Here is a 22,187-nt window from a genome sequence, read left to right as displayed (position 1 = left end):
AGAAACAGAGAGTGGATGAGTGGTTAGGGGCTCTGGTGAGCAAAGAAGAATGTGGAACAACTATTAGTGGGTGTGAGGTTTCTTTTTGGTTGATGAAACTGCTCTGGAATTTCATAATGGGAATGGTTGTACAGTTCTGTGAATATACTAAATCTCACTAAATTGTATGCTTTGAAAGGGTGAGCTCGTGGCCTGTGATTTATATTTCAACAAAAATAAAAAATAACAAAGAATCAACCATGCATCCTTTCCTCTGTGTTCTGTTGAGATCAAGTCCAGATTTTGGTGCAGGTGACAGTAGCCACCATCTTTTCTTTTCTGGCTGCTGTGTGTTATTTATTTATTTATTTTTGTCTTTTTACCTTTTCTAGGGCCACTCCCGTGGCATATGGAGATTCCCAGGCTAGGGGTCGAATCAGAGCTGTAGTCGAAGGCCTAACGCCACAGCCACAGCAACTCGGGATCCGAGCCGCGTCTGCGACCTACACCACAGCTCATGGCAACGCCAGATCCCTTAACCCACTGAGCAAGGCCAGGGAAACCTCAAGGTTCCTAGTCGGATTCATTAACCACTGCACCACGACAGGAACTCTTGTTGTGTGTTATTCAGTTTCCTCTATTGTTTCCAGTTGAATATGTTGAAAAGTAATGACCCTGCTTTTTTGAGCTCAAGTATTTCAAATATTTTAACCAAAAAGGACTCTGGTAAATCTTTGTTGTCTTCCTGGATGTCTCTGGAAACTGTGAACCAGTGGGTGGGCCCTTGAGATGCTTAATTTCACTAATGAGAAGGATTCAGTAATTACTACCTTAGTGAATATTTTCTTTTCTTTCTTTTTTTTTTTTTTCAATTTCAGGACTTCACCCGAGGCTTATGGTAGTTCCCAGACTAGGGGTTGAATCGGAGCTGCAGCTGTCAGCCACAGCCACAGCCACCCCAGAGCCACGTTGCATGTGCATCCTGCGCCACAGTTCACGGCAACGCCGGGTAGCTTCTTCTTTTCGAACAGCCAGTGGATTACAGGCAATGAAAGTTTTTTGGGGGCGGGGGGGGGGTTTCTTATTTAAAAGTAAAGATGTACGGGCACTGTTTCTTCCCTTTTGGGCAGAGCTGATAAGGCCCTGGCAGCTGGTAGTTGAGGCTGGGCCACAGTCTAACTCTGAGCTGAGGGTGGCTACCCTTTTGGTGGTGGCTCAGCAGCCACACAGGGCGTGGCTGTGTCACAACAAGAAAAAGGAAGAAATCAGAGGGGAGGGAGGGCCTAGCAAAGTAGAAAAGGGAAAGGGAGGCGAAGAGGAGGAGGAAGATGGCAAAGCTTTCATTTGAAGACCAGAGGGAGGCTGCGTGTCATCTCTTGTGGCCCTTCTTGCTTCATTCTGTCATTTGTCACTGGAACAGGGTTCTCAAATTCTCAAAGGCTGATCGACTGTTGTGTTAGTAGTGGCATCAACATACTGTTCTGAATAGAGCATGAAAAATACTCGTTTCTTAAAAGGTAATGAAATGGTGCATTTGGGATTCTGACTTGTACCTGGAGTCACAATTAAGAAACGGACAACACCTTCAGCAAGACCACAGCCCCCTGTGACTGCAAGGGTCATTACTTCTTCCTCTTCTTCTTTTATTAAAGTATAGTTGATTTGTTGTGCAGGGGTTATCTCTTAAGGGAAGTTCCCGTGGGGCCTATGTGCGGGTGGATGTGGGAGTCGGGGGCCCCGAGAATGTGTTGCTGGAGAGGCCCTCCAGCTTCAGCCTCTTATGAAATCCACACCTTCTAAAAAAGCCTTTGTCGCTCCTATTTCCAATTCCTTATGTGTGTAACAGATGACCACAAACTCGATGGTTTCACAGAAGTTTATTTCTTTCTAGTTCTGAAGGCCAGAAGTCCAAAGTCAAGGTGTCCCCTGTGTCAGCAGGCTCCAGGTCCCGTCTTTGTGGCTGCTAGTGGCTGCAGGCGTTTGTGGGCTTGGGGTTGTGAGACTCCAATGTCTGACCCGTGCTTCGTGCCCATCTTTCCTGGGTCCCTGTCTTGTCTGTTTTGTCGCCTGTAGGGGCACTGGGCCACCCTAAAGGATGAGATCCTTAACTTAATTACCTTTATAAGGGCCCTATCTCTAAGTAAGGTCCCATTCACAGGTTCCAGAGGGGTTAGCATGTACGCGTGTCTCTGTAGGAACCACAATTCAATCCACTATGCTAATTAAATACAGATGGGATGCTCTTGTAAAAATGAAATGAGGACATCATCCTGTAACCTGATTTGAAGAGAACCCTTTTCCTTTCTTGACTTTAAATTTTATTTATGCCCCAAATAATGCATGCACATGTATTAGAATCTCAAATAGCAGTACATGGCTTAAAATGCAACAGCACTTCACGGCTTCACTCCTTTTTTGTTCTTGATTCCTGTTCCGTAGAGTCAGTGACTTTTTAAAAAAATTTTAAGTGAAAATTGCAATGATTTAAAACATTTTTATTTACTTATTTTCACCAATGCCAGATCCTTAGCTCACTGACCAGAGTGAGGTCAGGGATCAAACTCGCAACCTCATGGTTGCTGGTTGGATTCGTTTCTGCTGTGCCATGACGGGAACTCCGAGTCAGTGACTTTGAATTCTTGGAGCTCATTTCTGGGATTGAGTTCTGCATCTCTAAATGGCATCCTTATGTGGTCAGTTCTTAGCTGGTCAGATTTACTATCTATTGCCTTTTAACCATTGAAGATAAGGATTCAGCTCTCTCCCTGGCCCGTCTCCACAAACACACGCTTCTGCCCCCGACTTATTACAGCCACATCACAAATATTGATTAAGTTGTTCACGCTATTGGAGTTCCCATTGTGGCTTAGCAGTTAAGGACTGGACATTGTCTCTGAGAATGTGAGTTCAATCCCTGGCCTTGCTCTGTGGGCTGAGGATCTGGCATTACCACAAGCTACAGCTTAGGTTGCAGATGCGACTCCAGTTTGCTGTGGCTGTGGCTGTGGCTGTGGCATAGACCTGCAGCTGCAGCTCCAGTTCAGCCCCAGGCCTAGGGACTTCCACATATCACAGGTGCAACCCTAAAAAGAAAGAAAAATAGAATAAATTGTTCATGCTAGTTTGATTATTATTTTTCACTCCTGAGCCATATAATGTATTAGGATTGTTTTTTTTCTTATACAGTTTTTATTTTTACTAGAGTTCAACATTTCCTGTTTTTTTCCATTTGCATAATTTTCTATGTACTTATCGCTAACCTCTACCCACACATTCTTTTCTTTCTTTTTTTTTTTTTTTTTGGTCCCCGTTTGTGGCACGTGGAAGTTTCCATGCCAGGGATTCAACCCACACCACAGCAGTGACCCAAGCTGCTACAGTGACAATGTTAGATCCTTAACCTGCTGTGCCACAAAGAAAACTCCCAGTCTTTTAAAAAATTTTTTATTGAGGTATAGTTGATTTAAAATGTTAATTTCTGCTGAGCAGCAGAGTGACTCAGTTATCTGTCTATATTCTTTTTAATATTCTTCTCCATTATAGTTTATCATAGGATATTGAATATAGTTCCCTGTGCTATACAGTAGGGCTTTGTTATTTTTCTGTTCTGTACACACTAGTTTGCATTTGCTAATCCCAAACTCCTAATCCATCCCTCCCCTAGTCCTCCTCCTCCCTGGCAGCTACAAGTCTGTTCTCTATGTCTGCGAGTCTGTTTTTTGTTTAAACATTGTGATAGAACTAAAACAACACTTTGTTCAATGCAATCAGATGCCTCTATTTTGTCCATTTCCTGTCTTTCATCTAGAAGTGACACTTAGAAACTCTCTAATCTGCACTTGTTGCTCTTTAGGTAAATGCTTTGGGATTGCTCATCATGGTTAATCTAGGAATTCCTTTTGTCTATGCCGTGTGAATACCCACTATCCTCCAACTTTCCCGTTTACTTCCCCGGAGCACATTTTCAGTAGCTTCCTGAGAAAGTGAGCTTTGGAAGCAGTGTTTTGAGACTTTACAAATCTGAAAATATCATTGCTTTCATTGCTTTCCTGTCGTACCTGACTGATGGTTTCCTTGGTAATAGAATTCTGGATTGCAAATAATTTTTCTGAAATTTGAGAGCATTGCATTGTCTTCTAGCGTCCCGAGTTGCTGTTGAGAAGTCTGATGCCATGCTGATTCCTCTTCTTTTTAAATGTTGCTGGAAGCTGGTATATTCTTTGTTCTCATGCTCTGAACTTTCATGACCTTGTGCCTTAGTGTGTGTGTGTGTGTGTGTGTGTGTGTGTGTGTGTGTTCCATTCATTATTCTGGGCACTAAGTTAGGTTCTTTCTGTCTAGAATTTAATCCTTAAATTAAAAAAAAATCTGTAACATTTCCTAAATGTCTTTCTCTCTCTCTCTCTCTCTTTTTTTTTTCTATTTCTGAATCTACTTATAAGTCTGACATTTGACATTTTAAATGAATCTACTAAAAACTCTTTTCTCTCCTATTTACAATCTTTTTCTTTTGGTTCTACTTTTTGTGATATGTCCTTACTTAATCAGCTTCATTTGTGCTGTAAGAACTGTCCAGGAGTGTTTTCTTATTCTTTGTATCAAATGACCAACCAGTTTCCTTCCCTCCCTCCCTCCCTTTAAAATTACTTTGTGTTCTTGTTTCATGGGTGCAACATTTTATCTCTTTGAATTGTTTTGAGCTTTTCTTTGACCTCTATTATATTTAATGATGAGTTTTTTTAAAACGAAACTGAGATATAGTTAAAATTTACCACCTTCAAGTGTTCAATTCAGCAGATTTTAGTTTTTCACAGAGTTGTGTAACTATCACCACTGTCCAATTCCAGAACATTTTTATCACCTGAAAAGAAAACCTGTACCCTTTAACAGACACTCCAACCCCCAACCCTCCACCCTGGGCAGCCAGTACTCTGTTTTCTATTTCATGGATTTGTCTATTTTAGATATTTCATTTACATGAAATCATAATAATTGAGATTTTTGCTTTGGCTTCTTTTACTTAGCATAATGTCTTCAAGGATCATCCATAATGCAGTGTGAAAACAGTACTCCATTCCTTTTAATGGCCATATAATATTCCAGTGTATGGATATGCTACATTTTATTTATCCATTTACCAGTTGATTTATCCACTTGCTGGCTACTGCAAATAATCTGCAATGAACATTTGTGTATAATTTTTTTTTTTGGTGGACATACAATTCAGTTCTTTGGGAAATATACCTATAAATGTATTTGCTAGTCGTTTTGGTAATTCTATGTTTAACTTTTTGAGGAACTGCCAAACTGTTCCAAAGCTGCTCATCATTTTTCATTTCTTGCCAGCAGTGAATGAGGATTCTACTTTGTCCAAATTCTCACCAGCACTTGTAATTGTATGTTTTTTGGTTTTGGCCATTTTGGTTTGTGTGAACCATTGTGGTTTTAATTTCCATTTCTCTAGTGACTAATGATGTTGAACATCTTTTCATGTTTATTGTTTATGTTTTATTTGTTTATTTTTTTATCTTATTTGGAGAAATGTCTATTTATATCCTTTGCCCATTTTTGTTTTGGTTGGATTATTTGTCTTTTCATTGTTGATTTATAAAAGTTCTTGATATATTCTGGATACAAGTCTTTTTATCAGTACATGACTTGCAAATATTTTCTTTCATTCTTTGTGCTATCTTTTCATTTTTTTTTTGATGGTATCTTTTGAAGCACAGACATTTAAAATTTTGGGAGTCACATTTACATAGTTTTTCTTCCAATGTTTGTGCTTTTCCTGTCATATCTAAGAAACCATCTCCTAATATAAAATCATGAAGATTGACCTCAGTGGTTGATTCTAAGAGTTTTATGGTTTCCTTTCTCCCTCCCTCTCTCTACTACTTCCTTCCTTCCTCCCTCCCTCTCCCTCCCTCCTTCTCTTTCTTTCTTTCTTTCACCACATCCATGGAATGTGGAAGTTCCTGGACCAGGAGTTGAACCTGTGCCACCATTGTGGCCTGTGTCACAGCTGCAGCAGTGCTGTATCCTTAATCTCCTGTGCCAGAAACTTCCAGTATAGTTTTTGCTCCTCTGTTTTGGTCTTTGATCCAATTTGAATTCATTTTTGTCTAAGGTTTGAGGGAAGGGCCCAACTTCCTTCACTTACACATGGATATCTGGTTTTCCACCATTTGTTGAAAAGACTAGTATTCTTTTCCCATTGATTTGTCTTGCACTCTTATAAAATCAGTTGAATATCATTGTGGGTTTGTGTCTGGACTCTCAGTTCTGTATTGCTACTCTATGTGTTTCTCCTTATGCCAGTACCACACAGTCTTGATTAATGTGGTTTTTCGGTAAATTTTGAAATTAGAAAATGTGAAGCCTCGAACTTTGTTCTTTTTCAAGATTGTTTTGGCTATTCTGGGTCTCTTGCATTTCCTTATGTATATTAGGCTCAGCTTATCCATGGACTTCTTTTTTTCTCTTTGTTTTGATGTCTGGCTTTAATATTTGGGGCTCTCATCAAATACTTGTGTGGTCAGGTGAGTGGGGATGGGGGACAGTGACCCCTCGTAGTTGATGATACAGATTTTCTCTTCTCTTCCTGGATCAATATGGTGCCTTCTCCGCACCCTCATCTGTGCCTGCAGTTCTCAGATCTGATTTAATCTCTCCAGAGACTAAAATGTAACTCTCCTGTTTGGGATTAAGGAGGGGTGGCTGCCTAGCTGAACTGGGTGGAGGGGAGTCTGGGACTCTTTCCCATATAGGCTTTTTACCAGTCCTCCTGTTTTTAGCCCCATTTCCCTAATCACAGACCGTTACGTTTTGGTTTCAACTCACTCCCCATGTTCCGTAACGTGGCTGCTATCTCTCTTGCTTCCTTTTCCATTCATTTTACTGGGTTTATATTTTTTGTGTTTCTTTTTTGACGTTTTGATGGGGTTTGAGAAGGGAGCAGAGATAAATATGTGTGTTTAATCCGTCATGTTTATTGAAAGCTCCTGGAAGACTCTAAAAAATAGTTGGTATCAAGGATGGCGGTGCAATCCTTAGTCTCCTTGGAACCACTCCTGACACAGCTCCTCCTTCTGTTCCTTGAGTTACATACATATTGCCCCATTTTCATTTGCATTTTTTTTGCATAATTTTAGTTTAGCCTCGAACATTCTGATAGAGCTAAAGTCTTGAAGTGCAGTCTAATTAGTTGAGGTCTCAACTGATTCTAATCCAGTGCTTCTCACCCCAACTTCCTATAGGATCATTGGACCACTTGAGGAACTTGTAAAGAACACAACTGCCCCCACTTGACTCCTAATCAAATGAGAATCTCTGAAGTTGAGGTTTGGTCATCACTGTGCTTTTTTTTTTTTTTTTTTAATGCTCTCCAGAGAATTCAAATGTGCATGTGGAAGTTTCCAGGCTAGGGGTCACGGATACTGGTCAGGTTCATTACTGCTGAGCCACAATGGGAACTCCTTCAGGCAGGTTTTTGTTTGAGAAAGTCTTTTTTTTTTCCTCCTTCACTTTGAAGGATAACTTCATTGGATACAAAATTCTAGGTTGGTCAGATTTTTCTTTCAGCACTTTAAATATTTCACTGCACTTTCCTTTCACTTCTTTTTTAAGTTTATTTTTTGATTTTTGTGTTTATCCTGCTTGGTGTTCTCTGAGCATCTTGGATCTGTGGCTTGGTGTGTTCTTAATTTTGGGAAATTATTGGCCATTATTACTTTGCCTATTTCCTTTGTTCTCTCTTTGGGTATTCCAACTTTGTGTATTTTGTACCTTTTGAAATTGTTCCACATTCTTAATATGTGTATTTTGTACCTGCTTTTTCCTTTTTCCTTTCTTTTTTTTGGGGGGGGGGGTTATTTTTTATTTTATTTATTTATTTTTGCCATTTCTTGGGCCGCTCCCGCGGCATATGGAGGTTCCCAGGCTAGGGGTCGAATCGGAGCTGTAGCTGCCAGCCTACGCCAGAGCCACAGCAACGCAGGATCCGAGCCGAGTCTGCAATCTACACCACAGCTCACGGCAATGCCGGAACGTTAACCCACTGAGCAAGGTCAGGGATTGAACTCTCAACCTCGTGGTTCCTAGTCGGATTCGTTAACCACTACGCCACGACGGGAACTCCCTTTTTTCTTTTTTTGGCTGCACCTGCAGAATGTGAAAGTTTCCAGGCCAGGGATACAACGTGAGTCACAGCAGTGACAACACTGAATCCTTAACCACTAGGCCACCAGGGAACTTTGATTTGTATTTAACGATTGTTGTGATTGTAGGTACCAGAGGCCTCAGATTACTCTATAATCCTTGTTTTTGTCTCCCCTGTAGTTCTGGTCTTCCCTAAGAATGCTTTTTTTTTTTTTTGTCTTTTTAGCTATTTCTTGGGCCGATCCTGTGGCATATGGAGGTTCCCAGGCTAGGGGTTGAATCGGAGCTGTAGCCACCGGCCTACGCCAGAGCCACAGCAACTCGGGATCCGAGCCGCGTCTACAACCTATGTCACAGCTCACGGCAACACCGGATCGTTAACCCACTGAGCAAGGCCAGGGACCGAACCCGCAACCTCATGGTTCCTAGTCGGATTCGTTTACCACTGTGCCACGACGGGAACTCCAGAATGCTTTCTTAGAGTGCACATTGAAGTTCTTTCTGTGGCACAGTGGGTTAAGAATCTGATCGTGTGGAGTTCCCGTCGTGGCGCAGCAGAAACGAATCCAACTATGAACCATGAGGTGGTGGGTTTGATCCCTGGCCTCAGTCCGTGGGTTAAGGATCTGGCGTTGCTGTGGCTGACAGCTATAGCTCCAATTCGACCCCTATCCTGGGAACTTCCATATGCTGTGGGTGTGGCCAATAATCTGACTGTAGTGGCTTGGGTCAATGCGGGTTTGATCCCTAGTCTGGTGACTTCCAATATGCTGTGACTGTGGCAAAAAAAAAAAAAAAAAAAAGTGTACGCCTTTTACCTCTTTAAGCTGTAAGCTGTGGATTCACTGTTTCTCTATTGGAGCCATGCTATGGTGACAGGGTTTGGGGGAGGGGAAACATTTTAGAATTTTATGATTAAATCTCAGTCTTTCCATGGGTCTCTTTCCTTGGGGTGTGACCTTTACAAATGTTTATTAACTTATTTCCCCTTCTTAGTGAGACGAGAAGTCTAGAGGGGACCTTAGGGAAATTTCCCCTCCCCAGTTGGGGTAAGGCTCTGGTAGAGTCTTTTTCTCTGGGGTGAAGGCCAAGGTTACTAGAACACTTTGGACATATACCACAATGGTTACTTTTCCCCTTCTCCTGCCAGAGCTAGGAGGGGATCGTTCTTGGCTTTTTTTTTTCCCCACTGTCTTTTTAGGGCTGTACACGTGGCATGTGGAAGTTCCCAGGCAAGGGGTCGAATTGGAGCTGTAGCTGCCACCTACACCACAGCTCATGGCAATGCTGGATCCTTAACCCATCAAACGAGGCCTGGGATTGAACCTGCATCCTCATGGAATGTCACATTTGTTAACCACTGAGCCCTGACGGGAACTCTGTTCTTGGCTCTTTACTAGGAGAATCTTCTAGGGTAGAAATTTTTTTTTTTGTCTTTTTGCCTTTTGTAGGGCCACTCCCGAGGCACATGGAGATGCCCAGGCTAGGGGTCTAATTGGAGCTGGAGCCACCAGAGCCACAGCAACACGGGATCCGTGCCTCATGTGCAACCTACACCACAGCTCATGGCAATGCCGGATCCTTAACCCACTGAGCAAGGGCAGGGATCGAACCCGCAACCTCATGGTTCCTAGTGGCATTCGTTAACCACTGAGCCACAACGGGAACAGCTAGAAATTTTTTTTTTCCTGTTTTACTCACTGATGTATTACCAACGTGAAAAAAACAGTGTATGTACAGAGTAAATGCTCAATTGGATGATTGAATGAGTACCTTTTACCCAAGCCCATGAGATTAACATAGATGTGGAAAAATCCCTCAGACCTAACCTGATGAGGATCAACTGTGAGTGAGTGGTTGGTCTCAGTCTAGTGTTTGGCTCTTTACTTAGTGTCTGTGTTTCTCTAAAATCCTAATAACTAAGCTAGGATTATTGTTGAGCAGGTTTTCTTAAGGTTTTTAGCTACAATCTTTAGTAAGACATACATATTTTTAAAATTTTATCGACATGTATTTGATTTACAATGTTAATTTCTGCTGTACAGCAAAGTGCTTCAGTAATATAGACATATACATTCCTTTTTATTTTCTTTTCCATTATGGTTTATCACAGGATGTTGTATATAATTCCCCATACTATGCAATAGGACCATTTTTAAAAAATCCATTCTCTATATACTGGTTTGCATCTGCTAATCTCCCAATCCTTCCCTCCCCTAACCCCTCTCCCTTGGCAACCACTAGTCTGTTCTCTGTGTATGTGAATCTGTTTCTGTTCCATAGATAGGTTCATTCATGTCATATTTTAGATTCCATATATAAGTGACATCATGTGGAATTTGTCATTCTCTTATCTGATTTACTTTACTTAATATGGTAATTTCTAGTTGCATCTATGTTGCTGCTAATGGCATTATTCCATTCTTTTTTTATGACCAAGTAGTATTCCATTGTGTATATGTACCACATCTTTTTTTTTTTTTTTTTGTCCTATTAGGGCCACACCCATGGCAGGTGGAGATTCCCAGGCTAGGGATCAAGTCAGAGCTGTAGCCTCAGGCCTGTGCCACAGCCACAGCAATGCTAGATCCAAGGTGTGTCTGTGACCTACACCACAGCTCATGGCAACACCGGATCCTTAACCCACTGATTGAGGCCAGGGATTCAACCCACATCCTCATATATCCTAGTCAGGTTCGTTAACCTATGAGCCACAAAGGGAATTCTCTTTGGTATTCTCCTGCCTCTCTCTGCCTGCCCCAGGCTTCTGATAATTTAGTTTTTTTTTTTTTTTGGAGTGATTTGAATGCAGACACTTCTCATCACTATTAGCACTTGAAAAAATTACTTGAGTGTACATACGGAGTCATCTATTTGTGTTGCCGAGATAGGTGTAGAGTAAATTCTGGGTTTCAGGTTTCATTAGCTTCCTAAAGTGGATAGAAGGAGTTTGGACCTCTTGCCCATTAGGAGCCATGTCCAGTTTGGGGCCCTGAGTTCATGGGTTTTAGGTACTTTAGGATGGGATCTGACTTCCCTTCCAATCTGAAAGGTGCAATTCACGATACTTAACTTGTAGTGTCAGGTTGGTATTTTGTCAATGGATCTAGAAAGACAGCCCCATCGAACCCGAGTCCTCATGGTTACTAGTTGGGTTTGTTAACCCCTGAGCCACAATGGGAACTCCAAGCCAGTTTAAAAACTATCCTCAGGGAGTTCCTGTTGTGGCTCAGCGAACCTGACTAGCATCCATGAGGATACAGGTTTGATTCCTGGCCTTGCTCAGCGGGTTAAGGATCCGGCGTTGGCATGAGCTGTGGTGTAGGTCACAGACGTGGCTTGGATCCTACGTTGCTGTGGCTGTGGCTGGCAGCTGCAGCTCCAATTCGATCCCTAGCCTGGGAACCTCCATAGGCTGCTGGTGCGGCTCTAAAAAGCAAAAAAAGCAAAAAACTATCTTCAGTAGAGTTGCTTTAAGAAAGAAAGAGTCCCAGGGTGTGTGTGTGTGTGTGTGTGTGTGTGTGTATAAGATATATATATATATTTTTTCTGTGCCCATGGCATGTAGAAGTTTCTGGGCCAGGGATTGAACCCATGCCATAGCAGTGACAATGCCGGATCCTTGAGTGCTAGAGTACCAGGGAACTTTTCTTTTTAAAGTCTATAAATAATGGATTTCTAACTTTTAGTGCTTTAACCTCTGTTGCTAAAAGCCCCAAGGCTTCATTTGTAATCATTAGTCTTTCCTTCGTTACTCAAGATACCATCTTTTTTTTTCCCTTCAAATTATTAAATTATGAAAAAGATCAAACATATGAAGAGGTTCGGAGAATAAGATGACAAACCATCATAAAAACCACCATCTGGATTTAATGAATATTAACATTTTGCCATATTTGCTTTAGAACTTTTTCCTTTAAAAAAATGAACTGTTGCAGATAGAGTTGAAGTTCCTTTGGCCTCTGTTCACTCCAATTCCCATGTTCCCTCCTCTACTACTCTAGAGGTAACTTCTGTTTTGCACTTGGTGTGGTTCCTTCCCGTCCGTGCTTCTGCACTTTAATTCCATTTATGTGTGTCCACCACAGTGGATAACATCATTTTAAGTTCAAGTGTAGACCTGTGGCATCATACTATGTACTATACTTAGGCTACCCCTTGCCTTTTTTTTTACTTTTGGCATTATAATTTGGGTTTGTACATGTAGATTGAATGCATATATTTCAATACCTATGTAGCATCCCATTTTATAACTATTTCACAATCGATTTATTCCCCCATCAGTTCATAGATTATTTACACATTTTTGTTGTTATAAACATTGCTCTGATGCACAATTTCGCACGTGGCTTCTTCTGCATTTGTTGGAAAATTTTCCCCGGCAAGGAGTTTCCGTTGTGGCGCAGTGGAAACAAATCTATTATTCATGAGGATGCCGGTTTGATCCCTGGCCTTGCTTCATAGGTCAGGGATCCAGGGTAGCCATGACCTGTGGTGTAGGTCACAGAAGTGGCTCAGATCCTGTGTTGCTGTGACTGTGGTGTAGGCAGGTGGCTACAACTCCAATTCGACCCCTAGCCTGGGATCTTCCATAAGCCATGGGTGTGGCCCTAAAAAAAAAAGGGAAAATTTCCTTGGCAAACAGCTAGAAGTAGAATCCTGGGAGGTATGATATATGCATCTTTAATGCTCCCACAGGCGGCCGGATGCCATCTAATTGGACCTGCCTCGAGGTCTCATTTGCACTGCCTCCAGCAGTCTGCGAGGCTTCTTACCAACACTATTGTTAGATTTCTAATCTCTTGCCAATCTGATGAGTCAAAGAGAGCGGTTCTGTTTATTGCTTTACCAAAACAACTTTAACAGAGTCAAACATCCTTTTGAATTGCAGAAAATCGATGCTCATTTGTTCCATAAATATTTATGGAGTTATTACTAGAAGCCAGCCACTGTCCTAGACAGTAGATTACAAGGGCCAAGAGGTGGGACACATATTTCGGCCCTCATGGAGCTTACCTTCTAGAGGAGGGACGCAGTAAGTACGATAAACCAGTACAGTATGACCCATGACTGTGAAAATGCCAAGGAGGGAAGGTAAACTGGAGAAGATGGGTACAGTGTGTGTGGAGAGGTGGGGTTGAGGGGGTGCTTAGGGAAGGCCCACTTAAGAAAGCAACACTTGGAGTTCCCATCGTGGTGCGGCAGAAACGAATCCTACTAGGAACGATGAGGTTGTGGGTTCAATCCCTGGTCTTGCTCAGTGGGTTAAGGATCCAGCATTGCCGTGAGCTGTGGTGTAGGTCGAAGATGCGGCTTGGATCCTGCGTTTCTGTGGTGGTGTAGGCCGGCAGCTGTAGCTCCAATTGGACCCCTAGCCTGGGAACCTCTATATGCTGTGGGTGAGGCCCTAAAGAGCAAAAAAAAAAAAAAAAAAAAAAGGCAACATTTGGGGAGTTCCCTGGTGGCTTAGTGGTAAAGGATCCGGCATTGTCATTGTCACTTCTGTGGCGGGAACTTCCACTGCATATGTGGACAACATTCTAGACAGAGAAGTAGAAGTCTGATGGGGTAACATGTCTGGCATGTTCAAGGAACAGCAAGGAGGCCCATGAAGCTTTGGGGGGAAGAAGCAAGGGAGGAGAGGAATGGGAGGTGGGGTCAGAAGGGTATGTGGTGGTGTATCACGTAAGCCCTCAGTGTCATTTCAAGGACTTTGGAGATCGGTGGGAAGCCACTGGATAGCTTCCAGCTTCTGAAAAGCAGAGTGCTATGATTTGATTACATAATAAAAAAATATGACTCTTGCTAAACGTAGAAATTAGATTGAAGGGGGCAGAGGGCAGAAGCAGGAAAAACAACAATCCCGCTGAGAGCTGATGGTGCTGTGGACCAAGGCAGGGACAGCAGAGGTGGAGGGAAATGTTGGAGCTGGGAGGTGTTTTAAAGGTAGAGCCGACGGGATGTCCTGTCAGATTGAATGTGGGGTGTCCGAGGGAAAGGGGAAGCAGGAATGAGCCCCAGAATTTTGGCCTGAGCCAGGTGGTGGAAGGAGTTGTCATTCACCACTGAGATGCAGAACAGGATTGAGGGCAAGTGTCAGAAGCTCCGTTTTATCAGTAGACAAAGAGCATCTGAGGTTCAGGGGTGACGTTTATACCAGACACACCACCATGGGATCGTCCGTGAATGGGTGGTATTGAAAGCCATGAGATTATTGGGATCACCAAGGAAAGACATGCAGGGTCTGAGCTATGGGACACTCGGAGGGTCAGAGGGTCCGCAGAGAAGGAGCCAACAGAGGAGGCTGAGAAAAAGCAGCCAGAGAGGCAGGACGAGAATCAGGCAGGTGTGGTGTCCGGGAGGCCGAGGAGAAAGCATTTCAAGGCTTCGCAGAGTCATCCATTGTGTCAGATGCTGCCAGGAGGCCGTCATCTAACTCCCGTGTTCGTTGCAGTATTGTATTCCTGTATGTTTCCCACTACGTTTCAGAGATTTCCACGGCTGCTCCTACAATGCCTGTTACAGACTAGTTCAGGGAAAAACTGGTCACTTAGACTTTTTTTGGACTGGCTATATGTTATAAATAGGGCAAGCAAGTAGTTTTGTTTTGTTCTGGCTAAAATCTTAAAGCATAGACTTCTTTGACTTCAGCTGTGGAAAATGTCAAAATCAGTGTGAATTCTCTGTCACTGCATTTAATCTCATACAAAAGACTTCCATTTGTAGAGTCATATGGTGAATTAATAACCACGTTTTAAGGCTGAACAGCTCTTTAGAACAGGGAGTTGCAAGAAGAGATCAGGTACAAATACAACGAAAGCAGCGATAAATGATGTTGAGTAGAATAGGAGTTTCATAGTGTTTTTTTTTTTTTTGTCTTTGTACGGCCGCACCCGCAGCACATGGACATTCCCAGGCTAGGGGTCTTACCGGAGCTATAGCTTCTGGCCTACGCCAGAGCCACAGCAGCACGGGATCCGAGCCGTGCCTGTGACCTACACCACAGCTCACAGCAACGCTGGATCCTTAACCCACTGAGCGAGGCCAGGGATCGAAGCTGCAACCTCATGGTTCCTACTCGGATTCATTCCCGCTGTGCCATGACGGGAACTCCAACTTTGCCTTTTTAACTTCGATGCATTTGCACTCATGCAAGAGCAACGGTGAGTGAAAAGTGTTGGTGCCACAGCACAAATCAGGGCAGTGCCACTGTCCTGGGCTGTTGTCTTGTGTTTCTCACCATGGCACACTCAGTAAAAAGGCAAAAAAAAGCCAGTTTCACATAGGAATGTGCTTGGTGACGCAGTGAAACTGACTAATTTTATTAAGTCTTGGCTCTTGTGCACATGTCTTTTTAATATTCTGTGTGTTGAAAATAGGAACTACGCCTAAATCACTTCTCCCGCATACTGAAATATAATGGATGTGTTGAGAAAAAGCACTTGTAGGACTCTTTGAATTGAGAGCTGAATTATATAGTTTTTTCCCATGAAATATCATTTTTTACTTAAAAAAAATCAGCAAATGAAAGTTAATAGATTTGAGTGTTTGGCAGACATTTTCCTGAAGATGAATGACATGAGCCTGTCAATTCAAGGAAAACAACTGACAGTACTTGTTGCCAATGATAAAATATGAGTTTTTAAGTGCAAATGAGAATTTTGGAACACTTAGCATCTACCACAAAGCGCTCGACAGCTTCCCAGTACTCAAAGACTTATCTGATGAGATCAGTGGTGACATTCAGAAATGCAGTTTTTTTGGATCGCGTATAATGAAATTTGTCCACATTTGGCATAGCTCAGTGAACCACTTTTTTCCAAATGACAAGCGACAATGTTACAAAATTATGTGTGAGGAAAAGCTCCACTCAAAATGCAAGATAGGCGTTCCCATCATGGTTGAGCAGTAATGAACCAACTAGGATCCACGAGGACTTGGCTGCTTAAGGACATGGTATCCTTAAGGACAGTATCCGGCTTTGCCACGAGCTGTGGTGTGGGTTGCAGATGTGGCTCAGGTCCCATGTTGCTGCGGCTGTGGCGTAGGCCAGCAGCTGTAGCTCCCATTTGACCCCTAGCCTGGGTACTTCCTTATGGTGTGGTGTGGGCCCCCCAAAAAAAGCAAGACAAAAAACAAACAAAAAAACCCCCAGATAGACCCCTGCTTGTAGCCCCTCAGGTGGAGTGACATAGATGCCTTACAGCTCACAGAGTCAATCAAGAGTTATTTCATGTGCTTATTGGCCATTTGTGTATCTTCTTTGGAGAAATATATGTTAAGATCTTTTACACATTAAAAAATTGGATTGATACTACTTGTTATTTTAAAAATTTTTCTTTTTATTATTTTTTTGTGTGTCTTTTTTTGCCATTTCTTGGGCCGCTCCCGTAGCATATGGAGCTTCCCAGGCTAGGGGTCTAATTGGAGCTGTACCCCCCGGCCTACACCACAGCCACAGCAACGTGGGTTCTGAGCCACATCTGCGACCTACACCACAGCACACGGCAACGCCGGATTCTTAACCCACTGAGCGAGGCCAGGGATCAAACCTGTATCCTCATGGTTCCTAGTTGGATTCGTTAACCCCTGAGCCATGACAGGAACTCTGATACTACTTTTTACTTATTTTATTTTATTTTTTTATTACTCAAATGAATTTATCACATCTGTTAGTTGTATAATGATCATCACAGTCCAATTTCACAAGATTTCCATCCCACAACCCAAGCACATTCCCCCACCCCCCAAACTGTCTCCTCTGGAGACCATAAGTTTTTCGAAGTCTGTGAGTCATCATCTGTTCTGCAAAGAAGTTCATTCTGTCCTTTTTTCAGATTCCACATATCAGTGAAAGCATGATATTGGTGTCTCATTGTATGGCTGACTTCACTTAGCATGATAATTTCTAGGTCCACCCATGTTGCTAAAAATGCTGGTATTTCGTTCCTTTTAATGGCTGAGTAATATTCCATTGTATATATGTACTACATCTTCTGGATCCACTCCTCTGTCGATGGACATTTAGGTTGTTTCCATATCTTGGCTATTGAAAATAGTGCTGCAGTGAACATTGGAGTACATGTGTCTTTTTGAGTCATGGTTTTCTCTGGATAGATGTGCAGGAGTGGGATTGCTGGATCAAATGGTAGTTCTATGTTTAGTTTTCTGAGGCATCTCCATACTGTTTTCCACAGTGGTTGCACCAATTTACAATCCCACCAACAGTGTACTAGTGTTCCTTTTTCTCCACATCCTCTCCAGCACTTCTTGTTTGTAGACTTTTGGATGACGGCCATTCTGGCTGGTGTAAGGTGGTACCTCATCGTGGTTTTGATTTGCATGTCTCTAATGATGAGTGACGTTGAACATCTTTTCATGTGTTTTTTGGCCATCTGTCTGTCTTCTTTGGAGAATTGTCTGTTTAGCTCTTCTGCCCATTTTTTGATGGGGTTTTTTGTTTTTTTGGTATGGAGCTGCAGAAGGTATTTATAAATTTCGGAGATGAATCCCTTGTCAGTTGATTCACTTGCAAAGATTTTCTCCCATTCTGTGGGTTGTCTTTTTGTTTTGTTTAGGGTTTCCTTTTCTGTGCAGAAACTTTTCAGTTTGATTCTGTCCCATTTGTTTATTTTTGTTTTTATTGTCAATACTCCAAGAAGTGGATCTGAGAAGATGTTGCTTTATGTCGAAGAGTGTTTGACCTATGTTTTCCTCTAAGAGTTTTATAGTGTCTGGTCTTATATCTAGGTCTTTAACCCATTTTGAGTTTATTTTTGTGTATGGTGTTAGGGAGTGTTCTAATTTCATTCTTTTCCATGTGGCTGTCCAGTTTTCCCAGCACCACTTATTGAACAAGCTGTTTTTTCTCCATCGTATATTCTTGCCTCCTTTGTCATAGATGAGTTGGCTGTAGGTGCGTGGGTTTAATCCTAGGCTTTCTATCCTGTTCCACTGATCTATATTTCTGTCTTTGTGCCAATACCATATGGTTTTCAGGATTGTTGCTTTGTAGTATAGTCTGAAGTCCAGAAGCCTGATTCCTCCAGCTGCATTTTTCCCTTTCAGGATGTCTTTGACTATTCTGGGTCTTTTGTGCTTCCAAACAAACATTAAAATATTTTGTTCATGTTCTGTGAAAAATGTGCTTGGTAATTTGATAGGGATTGCATTGAATCTGTAGATTGCCTTAGGTAGTATAGTCATTTTGAAAATATTAACTCTTCCAATCCATGAGCATGGTATATTTTTCCATCTATTTGTGTCATCTTTGATTTCTTTCATCAGTGGCTTGTAGTTTTCAGAGTACAGGTCTTTTGTTTCTTTAGGTAGGTTTACTCCTAGGTATTTTTTTTTAAAATCTATGTATTTTTTTCTTTTTTTTTGGTCTTTTTGCTATTTCTTGGGCTGCTCCTGTGGCATATGGAGGTTACCAGGCTAGGGGTCTAATCGGAGCTGTAACCACTGGCCTACGCCAGAGCCACAGCAACGCAGGATCCAAGCCGCTTCTGCAACCTACACCACAGCTCATGGCAACGCCAGATCCTTAGCCCACTGAGCAATGGCAGGGATCGAACCTGCAACCTCATGGTTCCTAGTCGGATTCGTTAACCACTGTGCCACGACAGGAACTCCACTCCTAGGTATTTTATTCTTTTGGATGCGATGGTAAACGGGATTGCTTCCCTAATTTCTCTTTGTGCTCTTTTGTTGTTAGTGTGTAGAAATGCCATCGATTTCTGTGTATTAATTTTGTATCCTGCGACTTTGCCAAATTCATGGATGAGCTCTAACAGTTTTCTGGTAGAGTCTTTAGGATTCTCTAGGTATAGTATCATGTCATCTGCAAATAGTGATAGTTTTACTTCTTCCATCCAATTTGGATTCCTTTTACTTCTTTTCTTTCCTTTTTTTTTTTTTTTTTTGGTCTTTTCTAGGGCCACTTCCTGCGGCACATGGAGGTTCCTAGGCTAGGGGTCTAATTGGAGCTGTAGCCACTGGCCTACGCTTTTCACCAAAGAGGATGATGTTCGCTGTGGGTTTGTCATATATGGTCTTTATTAAGATTGATACTACTTTTTTTCTTTTTTTTTTTTTGTCTTTTTGCCATTTCTTGGGCCACTCCCGCGGCATATGGAGGTTCCCAGGCTAGGGGTCCAATCGGAGCTGTAGTCGCCGGCCTACACCACAGCCACAGCAACGCGGGATCTGAGCCGCGTCTGCAACCTACACCACAGCTCATGGCAACGCCGGATCCTTAACCCACTGAGCAAGGCGAGGGATCAAACCCGCAACCTCATGGTTCCTAGTTGGATTCGTTAGCCACTGTGCCAGGATGGGAACTCCGGATTGATACTATTTAAAAACATTGTTGAACTGTGACCTTCTTCTGCTTTTTATTCTTTTTGGGCCGTCCCATGGCATTTGGGAGGGATCTGATCCCTGGCATATGGAGTTCCAGGACGCGATCGGATCCAAGCCACAGTTATGGTGTATGCTGCAGCTGTGGCAACACCAGATCCTTAACCCACTGTGCTGGGCCGGGGATTGAACCTGCATCCCAGCACTGCAGACACATTCTATTCCAGCACTGCAGGTCCAACCCCCTTGTACCACAGCAGGGACTCCGTGGCTTTCTTTCTGGAGATACTATTTTAGGCTCTCCCTCTTCAAATCCTGTCCAGGTTCACTAGTCACCCTGAGACAAACACCATTCTGCTGGCAGTAGCTCAGCTGCAGCTGCTTGATTGTTTATATTTTCCAGCTTGTGTCTCTTGAAACTCAGATATTAAAGTTGGGTTCAGTTCCTTAGTCTCTTATCAGATGTCCTCTAAAACCTGCTGTGTTTGTCTTTCAGCATCCTGGTGATGACATGGCATCTGCCAGCTCCAGCCGGGCAGGGGTGGCCCTGCCTTTTGAGAAATCTCAGCTTATTTTGAAAGGTGAGTAGCACCATGTGACGTGCTTGTCATTTGAGGTCCAGCCCAATCTTTGGGAAAAAAGTAGAATGATACCAGACCTTGGCCTGGAGAGCCAGATTTTGTGAAATGGCCTGTGAGCATAAGCATTCTCATTGGGTTGCCCTCTTTTAGCTGGAGTTCTTGAAGAGGGAAAAAAAGGAACTTTTGGCAGAAATTGTATAAAATGGTGATAGCTTCATCCCCCAGTGCTCTATCTATGCTGATTCCCTTGGTGATTTCATCTAACCTTATCACTTTAGCTTTTTTTACTTTTTCATTTTTCATTTTTATTTTATATTTTTGTATTTTTTTTAAGGCCGCCCTCTTGGCATATGGAAGTTCCTGGGCTAAGGATTGAATCCGAGCTGTGGCTTCTTAACCTACTGCGCCATGGCAGGAACTCCATGTTTTTTATTGTATTTTATTTTGGGGGCTGCGCCTGTGGCATATAAAGATTCCCAGGCTAGGGATGTAACCTGAGCCACAGCAGTGACAAATGCCAGATCCTTAACCACCAGGTCACCAGGGAACTCCTATCCTTATCACTCTAAATGCCACTGTTAATAAGATCACTGCCAAATTTGTGTCTCCAGCCTGGCTGTGTCTGTGTGTCTGAACTCCGGATCTGCGGATCCAGTAAGCCCCCCTGTCGTCTCCACTTGAATGTTCAGTGACCATCCAAAATGTAACACTCCTAGAGCTCACCTTCTAATTGTTTTCCCTCAATTTTTTTCCCCACCGTTTTCAGCCAATCAGCCAGTCTGGTTGTGTCTGTCTTCACCCCCACCTCTCACCACGCCCACCATCCCACAAGCTGCCATCATCCTGAGACTGAGGCGGTAGCTCCCTAACCTGGCTCCCTCCCTCTGCCCTTTGCCCAGCTTCCTTCTTTGGATCACACAGCAGCCGGTGATCTTGTTAAAACCTGAGCCAGCTCTTGTCATTCCTCAGCTCGAACACACTGAGGACTCGCTGACTCACTTGATGGACCAAGCTGAATATCCCATGTGATGGGGCCCCTGCCATTTCTCCTTTCCTGTTCCATGTTTTCTCTGCTCTGGCCCGATGCACGGGTGCACATGGACCGTGCCTGCCAGCCATTGCCTATACCAGGCACACTCCCACCCCTGGGTCTTTGCACGTGCTGTTCCCTCTGAGTGAAATGCTCTTTCGGCCAAATGATACACCTGGTCTGCTTCCTTTCTTTCTTTCGGTCTTTACCCCAGAGCCACCTCCTCATCGAGGCCTTCCCTGAGCCCCATCCCGAGCCCCCCTTCCTGGCTTCCTCATATCTCTCCTCATCACTGCTTTCTGTTTTCCTTCCTGGCCTTTGTCCCAGCCCTGCCTATTTTTATCTATTTTATTTCGGTGCTGTCTCCTTCAGTAGAACGTAAGCCCCAGCAGAGCAGGGATTTTTGTCTGTTCTGGTTACTCTTGATACCCTGATGCCTAGAACGGTGCCTGCCACATAGCAGGTCCTCAGTAAATAGCATGTGAATGAAAGCACGTTGCTGCATAGCTTTAGTGTGAGTAGGAGTCATGGGACCAAGAGGTGTGCGGGGAGGGGCCGGCACTCAGTATCCTGGCTCAGGCCTCTCCACGTGGTCCTCTGGAGGCAAAATTCTGTCTTGGGTCAAAATTTAAACATTATTATTTCAAAAATGTAAATGTCATACATTTTTTAATACACTTAGATACTTCACAATTCATTCCTTTCCTCCAGCCCCTCAATGCTCCTGCTTGGAGGGAGAAACCTGTGTTATCAGTGAGTGCCTGTTTCTCCACATTTTTACCAACACAATGTGTTGTCAGACCTTTTTTTTTTGGTTGGGGTTGGAGGAAAGCTGCACCCACAGCATACAGAAATTCCCAGGCCAGGGATCAAACATGCGTCATAGCAGTGACAACACCAGATCCACTGCTAGGCCACCAGGGAACTCGTTCTTCTTCTTCTTTTTTTTTTTAATCTTTGCCAGTGTGGCTGGTAAAGAAAATTGTGTTCTCAGTCTGGTTTTACTTCGCATTTCTTTAATTATAAGTGATGTTTAGTGTCTTATCATGTGTTTAAGGAAAATTTCTATTTCCTTTTCT

General features: G+C 43.0%; 1 protein-coding gene across 1 annotated transcript in view; it reads left to right on the top strand.

Annotated features, from left to right (window-relative positions):
* Nucleotides 1-22,187, top strand: part of WWP2 (WW domain containing E3 ubiquitin protein ligase 2) — a 155,621-nt gene that overhangs the window by 6,938 nt on the left and 126,496 nt on the right. Inside the window, exon 2 of the mRNA XM_047794004.1 lies at nucleotides 19,994-20,078. Within this exon, the coding sequence (XP_047649960.1) occupies nucleotides 20,009-20,078 (70 nt within the window). The 5' untranslated portion in view covers nucleotides 19,994-20,008. The remainder of the gene's footprint in view (nucleotides 1-19,993; nucleotides 20,079-22,187) is intronic.

The sequence above is a fragment of the Phacochoerus africanus genome, chromosome 8 (assembly GCF_016906955.1).
Source record: "Phacochoerus africanus isolate WHEZ1 chromosome 8, ROS_Pafr_v1, whole genome shotgun sequence".
In the NCBI taxonomy this organism is placed as follows: Eukaryota; Metazoa; Chordata; class Mammalia; order Artiodactyla; family Suidae; genus Phacochoerus; species Phacochoerus africanus.
Note: the sequence above shows the minus strand (reverse complement) of the source record. Positions and strands in the feature narration are given on the sequence as shown.